The sequence below is a fragment of the Anguilla anguilla genome, chromosome 15 (assembly GCF_013347855.1).
Source record: "Anguilla anguilla isolate fAngAng1 chromosome 15, fAngAng1.pri, whole genome shotgun sequence".
NCBI classification, from domain to species: domain Eukaryota; kingdom Metazoa; phylum Chordata; class Actinopteri; order Anguilliformes; family Anguillidae; genus Anguilla; species Anguilla anguilla.
Window position 1 is genome coordinate 35,631,261 of NC_049215.1, and position 8,002 is coordinate 35,639,262.

The 8,002-nt window shown below is 46.9% G+C and overlaps 1 protein-coding gene across 2 annotated transcripts; it reads left to right on the forward strand.

The window, feature by feature from the left end:
- Window positions 1–1,550: 1,550 nt before the first annotated feature.
- Window positions 1,551–4,227, forward strand: LOC118213961 (G-protein coupled receptor 183-like). Of its 2 annotated transcripts, XM_035393249.1 has the most exons (3): window positions 1,602–1,667; window positions 2,303–2,395; window positions 2,702–4,227. In XM_035393249.1, exons 2-3 carry the CDS (start codon window positions 2,370–2,372, stop codon window positions 3,726–3,728), a joined length of 1,053 nt encoding a protein of 350 aa, XP_035249140.1. In that variant the 5' UTR covers window positions 1,602–1,667; window positions 2,303–2,369; the 3' UTR covers window positions 3,729–4,227. The 2 variants fall into 2 exon arrangements, with proteins under 2 accessions (XP_035249141.1, XP_035249140.1); XM_035393250.1 differs by lacking the exon at window positions 2,303–2,395 and having other exon boundaries at window positions 1,551–1,667.
- Window positions 4,228–8,002: the final 3,775 nt, after the last annotated feature.

Consider the following 8,002-nt stretch of genomic DNA (forward strand, 5'->3'; position numbering starts at 1 on the left):
ATAAAGGCTTGAGCCAGCCCTGCCCCCCGGTGCTGACATTTCCATGAGGTCTGAATCAAACAGAATTTAACTGCCAATATAAATAGTAAAGGCACACTGCTTTTCCAAAAAAAACCCCATGTATAATGAGTCATTGCATTTTCAGTGTAAACTACCATGAGTAAATTTTAGAATCAAGAAGTACAACAATATCTGAGCCACAAAAAGACTGACCTTTGGCCAGTCCCCTGCTGTTATTATTAATAAAGAAACGCAGCCTCGTCATCAGTCTACTGTGGTATGCTAATGACAAGCATCTTAGTTGACAGTTCACATTTATGTTTTAAGCATTTAGCATTTAACTCTTTCATCCTGCCTGACTTACACACATAACATTTTAAAAAACAATCCATACAGCTGGATATTCACTGATATAATGCAGGTTTAGTATTTTGTTCAAGGGTACAACAGCTGAAAATCAATGCTACAACCTCTAAATTGCAAGTCCATTTCCCTATAACCACTATGCAACACAGCTGCAAAATACATTTTTAAAAATTCAGCTTTGATATGAACGAAAGATGCTGTTTCTGTGAAATAAAACATGATAATGATGATGATTCCTTCAGTGATTGGATTACTTGTGGGGTCACGTGCTGAATCCAAATCTTGAAGACAAGTGTGAAAGGAAGGTCATCTAAAAATTCATGCCCATTTGGAAAAAAACAGCATACTTCAGCGTACCTGAAGTATGATTATATGAACTTCATACAGCAGGTAAGCTGAAGCATGCTGTAGTATGCTTCACGGGTATTTTTTTACATGGGTGGGTAAATAACAGGGCACACAGTGGAGAGAGGAACATTTCAAAATGGCGACTTCCGAACACCTGTGATCAGCTTTACTGCCACTATTTTACAATGCAAACAATACTGACAACAGATTATTCAGAAACTGTCATTTATAGTCTCTCTAAAGCAGTGGTTCTCAACCTTTTTGCCCCCAAGGCCCCCCGTGTCCATGGAAATATTCCAGGATCCCCCCTCCGCCTCCCTCCCCCCCCACTCTGATAGACACAGATTTTATTCAGCTGTTAAATATAAAGTTTTCTGTGATTCTCTGTTTGTCAGCTGAACAGAGATATCAGTACCCTTATGCAAAACAGTAAACACTCCAAGTCATATTAAAAATATATATTGTCATAAAATCATCAATCAAGCAACAGCAAACCAAAAAGTGAAATTAAGAAAACAACAAGGAAGGAAAACAACAGTTGGTTCAAGAGTATTGTCAAAAACTACTTATAACACAAAAAGGGCAGCTATTTTTTAAACTAGCAGTAGTTTACCTTACATTTATATTTAGGGAATGAAAATTATTTTCAGTATTATCTAGAAGTCAATGAGGACTTGTTGAAATCGGGAGAAAGTGTTTCATACTTAGAGGTATGTTGCTCAGAGAATAAGTTAGGCTATCTGTTACTGAGAATAGATTTGAATATAGGGAGGTTTATTTAAGGGTAACAACATTTATGTGGTCACCCGTGCACTTTGAGACAGATCAGGTGTGAAATTTGAGTCCCACCTTCAGTGTTCAATACCACATCCTCTCTGAGCGCCTGAGGCGACGGTCGCTGAAGAGCACAGGCATGCTCGCTGGATGGTGAAAAGGAGATAATTCAACACCGAGTAAGTGCTGAAAACACGCCAAACCGTTTATGAATTTATGTGTCTGAGTGAAAGTGCTAGGAGTGGAAAAATAAATCTGACAGTGCTTCTGAGGACATTTTTTCATCTACAGTTTAATTGCGGGACAGGATCAGTGTAGCCGCTGTTCAGCTGAACAGTGAAAATGTGCTCATCAGCACCGTTGGGTTTGAGTGAGAATGTATTTGCACTTTCTGGTGGGATTAATCATTAACGTTTTGTTTACCATTTTCTTCCAACAATAAATACTGTGATGCAAAAAGGACATTTTGGCTCTTAGAAAGAACGTGTTTGATCCTTTAACAGTTCTTTAATTTAAAAAAGGTAAGAATACTTGTCAAAGCAAGTCATAATAATATTAATACCTTGAAAGGGAGATACGTTGCTACCAAACAGGAAAATAATTGTGATGTGATTTGCCTTTCATATGTCATTCGATGTAAAAGCTTCACATTAAAGAATTATCTGTACTGGGGTGCATGAAGATAATGACTGATGTTCTTAGTCTTAATGCACACTGTAGTAACACTGTTCAGGCAAGATCAGTCACTTTGAACATTAATGTCCTGGAGCACAGAATATTCTAGCAGTGCCATAATTGCTATTTTAACCCTTAGTTTCAAAGCACTTACATGGGAGTGACAAGAGCTTGAACACCTTTTGGGGATTGCCTGAGATAGCGTGATGGTGTCGGAGACATCTACGAACAGGTACTCCCATATTAATGATATATGCACTATAACCAACAACAGCATCATATAGTACAGCCCACTGTAAATGAACAGGCTATATAGTATATGCGAGAAAGAAGTCTGCACTGGTCAAAAGGGGAAATTGCCACAGGATAACACAAGTACTACATTTTTAAAAAATACTTCAATGTGCCATGTTCTAGTACTTTACTTAAGCATTATACAGTATGGTGAATAGCAGTTTGTAAGGTTAAATCATAAGCAAGAAGAAAACGCAATGTTTGCCTAAGTGACATGAGTCGGAATCTCTGATCTTTCCCTCAGTGAATTGACTGTGAGCGTTGCAATGGACCCGAATGCCAGCGCCGTCAACCAGAACTGCAGTGTGTACGAGCACACGGAGACGGCCCGGGTCCTGTTCCCCCTCTTCTACATCCTGGTCTTCCTCTTCAGCGTCTCTGGGAACAGCCTGGTGCTCTACGTGGCCTGGCACAAGCAGCAGAAGTTCAACTCCACGTCGCTGTACCTGGTGAACCTGGCGCTGTCCGATGCCCTGTTCGCGCTGGCGCTGCCCGGCAGGATCGCCTACTACGTCCGCGGGTTCGACTGGCCCTTCGGCGACGTGGCCTGCCGGCTCACGGCCATGGTGTTCTACGCCAACACCTACGCCAGCATCGCCTTCATGACCTGCGTCAGCCTGGACCGCTACCTGGCCATGGTGCACCCGCACCGGCTGCGGTGCGCACGGGAGCCGCGGGTGGTGCGCGGGGTCTGCGCCCTGGCGTGGACGCTGGTGCTGCTGGCCAACGCGCCCCTGCTGTTCCGCAGCATGCTGGAGAAGGTCGGGGGCAAGTGGGCCTGCATGGAGTACTTCAGCCTGGAGGGCTCGCCGGCGCTGCTGCGCCTCGTGCTCCTGGCCTGCGCGGTCAGCTACGGCGTCCCGCTGGCGCTAATCCTGGGCTGCTACACGAGCATCCGGTGCAAGCTGTCGCGGGCGGCCAGGCAGAACCCCGTGATGGGCCACTCGGGGCGCGGTCACCGGGCCAACGGCATCATCCTGGTGATCCTGGCGGCGTTCGTGGGGTGCTTCAGCCCCTACCACATCGCCGTGGCGCAGTTCGCCGCGCGGCAGCTGCTCCGCCCGCCGTCCTGCCGCGAGGTGAAGGCCTTCAAGATGGCCCTGCAGGTCACCGTCTCCCTGATGAACCTCAACTGCTGCCTGGACCCCGTCATCTACTTCTTCGCCATCAAGACCTACAAGAAGAGGGTGGTGCGCCTGCTCAGGGGCTGCCAGCTCGCGTCCGGGCTGTCCTCCAGCGCCACGGCCGAGCACAGCAGCAGCAACACCTGAGGGGCCAGGGCTGGAGCCCGCAGTCAGACGAAACTGGGAGCCTAAACCAGGGCCTGTGACTGACATCACAGCCACCACCACCTTCAGATGATTCTGATTGGCTGATGTCAGTCTCCATGGATGCGGGCCTGTGAGGTCATGCTTCCAGAGGATCGCATTACTTAAGATCGAACTCTGAACATCAGTACCTGAACATCACATTTATTTCTTTAACATGCGAATACTTTTTATTCTATTTCACATTTACAACAAGTACAAGTTACAGAGCAGATTGAAGCATTTTACATTGCCCTTTGCTATATGATATTCCTGATATTGGAACTGTATGTATAACAAGTAAAGTTTTATGTGGAATCACAGATGATGGTTCCATTCATATGTGCCATCTAGTTAAGATCTGACTGTATAAACATCAACATACTTTCATGTCTCATGGCACATACGGTAAATTCATTATAACGGTGTTTTTCAAAGCATGTGTATATGTTAAGAATGTAATAAAGGCACATTTGATGAAATATTAAATCTGGTTTCAATTAGCAGCCACCTGGCTGCTCGAAGCACAAGGTCATGGAACCAGCTTTATTGAATAATGCAGAGTGTTATTTATGCCAGAGCCAGAGTGGGTTTGAAACAGTGCCAAGGTGAAGACACCACACACAGTAGAACCTGAACACCACTGCATTAAAACCACAGTTTTTCCGATGCGCTTCCAATGGAATTAACTGAGCAAAAACCTAACGTGTCATTAATCCTCGGATTAAAATGTTTTTGTATTGATTTTTAAGAATTTTGTCCTGGACACAATAACGTCTGAGGGCCTCTGCCTCATTGAATGGGCGGGTGTAGCTCGGCTAGTTAGGGTCACCGATGCGCGGTAAGGCAAAGGCCATGTAGCGGGTTACCGTGACAACACTCCCTGGCGAAGACTGAAAATAACATCGTTGCTAGGGGTGATGCCACCTCACCTAGACAGCTGAACAGGATGTCTCTGCACAGAGAGGCGAGGACGGCCATGCCATCTGAAGCCAGCACTTCCCGTGAGCACTGAAGCCACCAGGCACAAACCACACTGGCGCTGATAAGACTAGACACCCACGCACACGGGGTACAAGTGCCTAAGCTTGATAACACTAATCGCCCCGTTCATCGAATTTCTGAATACATTACATTACATTACATTACATTCATTTGGCAGACGCTTTTATCCAAAGCGACGTACAAAAAGTGCATTTTCATGATCGTAGACAACTGCTGAACACGGGTTCAGTAAGGTACAATTACTTATTTTGTACCGCTATTTCGAGCCGAGAACAATGAACACTATTCTGGTCTAACATCTGCAAAGCCGACTAGGCAGAAGAATAAGCTACAGTATTACGACAAATACAAATTACCAAGAAGTGCAGGGATGGGGCAACATGTAACAAGTGACAGGAAAGGGTTTTTTTTTTTTTTTTAATACAGCGTGGTGTGGTTATTCTAGGTATAGTCTGAAGAGATGAGTCTTCAGGCCACGGCGGAAGATGGATAGTGAGGGGGAGGTTCGGAGAGGGATGGGGAGTTCGTTCCACCACTGGGGAGCTAGGGTGGAGAAGCTCTGTGATCCCTTTGGGCGGGTGGGAGGGGTTACAAGGCGCCCTGCTGCCGCAGAGCGGAGTGGTCGAGCAGGCACATAGAATTGAGTCATGTCCTGCAAGTAGATGGGGGCTGTCCTGTTGGCGGCAGTGTAGGCAAGGGTCAGGGCTTTGAACCGGATCCTGGCAGCGACCGGTAGCCAGTGAAGTGATCGCAGCAGAGGAGTGACGTGGGAGAATTTGGGGAGGTTGTAGATGAGTCGGGCAGCGGCATTCTGAATCATCTGTAGTGGCTGTATGGCACAAGCTGGCAGGTTTGCAAGGAGAGAGTTGCAGTAATCAAGGCGAGAGGTCACCGTAGCCTGGACGAGCAGCTGGGTGGAGTGCGTCGTCAGGTATGGTCGAATCCTCCTGATGTTGTACAGGAGGAATCTGCAGGACCGTGATGTTGCCTTGATGTGCTCCTTGAGGTCCAGTTGGTCATCTAGGACCACCCCCAAGCTCTTGGCAGAGTGAGAGGCAGTCACTGTGGTGCCATCAACCGTGATTGAGAGTTCACGAAGCAAGGGAAGAAGAGCAGCTCAGTTTTGTTGAGGTTGAGCTTCAGATGGTGGCTGGCCATCCAGGTGGAGATGTCAGCCAGGCAGGAAGAGATCTTATCATTGACCCGTGTGGCCGAGGGGGGGAAAGAAAAGAAGAGTTGTGTGTCATCTGCATAACAATGATAGGAAAAGCCATGTGAATTAATGACTGAACCAAGAGATCTGGTGTATAAGGAGAACAGCAGAGGACCCAGTACAGATCCCTGCGGCACTCCCGTAACAAGTGGATGAGAAGCAGAGGCAGACCCCTTCCAGGTGACCTGGTAGGTCCTATCTGCAAGATAGGAAGAGAACCAAGACAGGGCAGTCCCGGTAATTCCCATCCCAGCCAAGGTGGAGAGGAGTATTTTATGGTTGACCGTGTCAAAAGCTGCAGACAGGTCAAGAAGGATCAGGACAGAGGAAAGGCGTGAGGCTCTTGCAGTGGCAAGTGCCTCCGTCACAGCTAGGAGTGCAGTCTCTGTTGAGTGCCCGGATCGGAAGCCAGACTGGTGAGGGTCTAGCAGGTTGTTCTGATGGAGAAAAGAGGTTAATTGTTTAAGAACTGCTCGTTCAAGGGTTTTGGACAGAAAGGGTAGAAGGGATATGGGTCGATAATTTGTTACATCGGAGGGGTCTAAGGTGGGTTTTTTGAGTAGTGGGGTAACACGAGCCATCTTAAAAACAGAGGGAACATGACCAGAGGAGAGAGAGGAATTAACAATGGAAGACAGATAGGGAAGGAGCTCGCTGGAGATGGACTGGAGAACTTTAGATGGGATGGGGTTAAGTGGACAGGTGGTTGCGCGATGAGAGGTGATGAGTTGTAATACATCGGAGTCCTCCATCATTTCAAAGGAGGTCAGTGTGGCTGTGGGTTTGTCCCGGGGGGTTGGGGGGCTCACTGGATGGGCGAAGGAGTTCCGGATTGTAGCCACCTTTCCTTCAAAGGCGGCCAGAAAGTCATCTGCGGAGAGGGAAGAGGGAGGTGGGGGTGGAGGAGGAATGAGGAGGGAAGAGAAGGTGGAGAATAGTTTACGTGGATTAGAGACACATGCACTGATCTTGGATTGGAAAAAAGAGGCTTTCGCAGACGTGAGGGCAGATGTGAAAGTCGCCAGCAGGGTATGGTATGCGGTCAGGTCATCAGAGGATCGGGATTTTCTCCAATTCCTTTCTGCAGCCCGCAGTGATGTTCTGCTGGAGCGTAGTGACTCGGTCAGCCATGGGCAGGGGGGTGAGGAGCGTGCTGGTTTGGAGATAAGAGGACAAAGTGAGTCGAGGGACTGAGAGAGGCAGGAGTTGAGGGTGGAGGTGGCAAGATCAACTGGCAGGTTAGAGAAAGACGCAGGAGGGGGCAGTGTAGACAGAGCAGTGGAGATGAGGGAGGATTGTGACAGAGTAGGGAGATTTCTCCTGAAAGTTACTGTGGGTGAGCTATTGGATGAATTGAGGGGGAGTAAATAGGAGAGGGAGAAAGAAAGAAGTGGTCCGAGACATGGAGGGGAGTCACTGAATACTCACAGACCGACACATCACTGGACCTGTACAAACTAAAGGGGTCAATCAGAGGTTGTTCTGTTGTCTTGACATCAGCAAGAATATAGACAGAGACTGTTTTAAAAAATTGCCTTCAATCCTTCACTAAATATACACATGAGAAACATGCTTTACCAATCAAGGTAAATTCCTTCAATTTTCCCAGTCAAGCAAGTTCATTCAGTGACTTGCCTGCAACCAATGTAGTACTACAAGATCACTATGTAACACTACTAGAGAAATGTGTATAACTATTTGTCATACGAATAGCAATCTGCTAACACACAGCGTAAATTTTGTTTTTCCCCTTTCCCTGGGGCACTGCCAACTCAGGAAGACTGATATTGCTTTTACTTGAAAATATTCATTTGTCAATCACGAAATTAGTCATTTCTTTTATGAAAATCAACCCTCTTTTCCCCTGCCAAGTCACCGGGGTCTGGCTGGTAGTGGAGTAATGTTTTCAGTCATTTCAATGAGATTAATGTGCAAAAAACCAAATGTCAGTTCCTCAGAAGGGAAACCTTGTCAATCTCCCTTCACATGAACGTGCACTGCAAACGTCCTGGCAATCGAG

Bases quoted from the DNA above. Each gene is read 5' to 3' on its own strand.
- LOC118213961 (XM_035393249.1), top strand. From the start codon at position 2,370: ATGGTGTCGGAGACATCTACGAACAG. The intron at 2,396-2,701 runs GTACTCCCATAT...TCTTTCCCTCAG, and splicing joins TCGGAGACATCTACGAACAG to TGAATTGACTGTGAGCGTTG.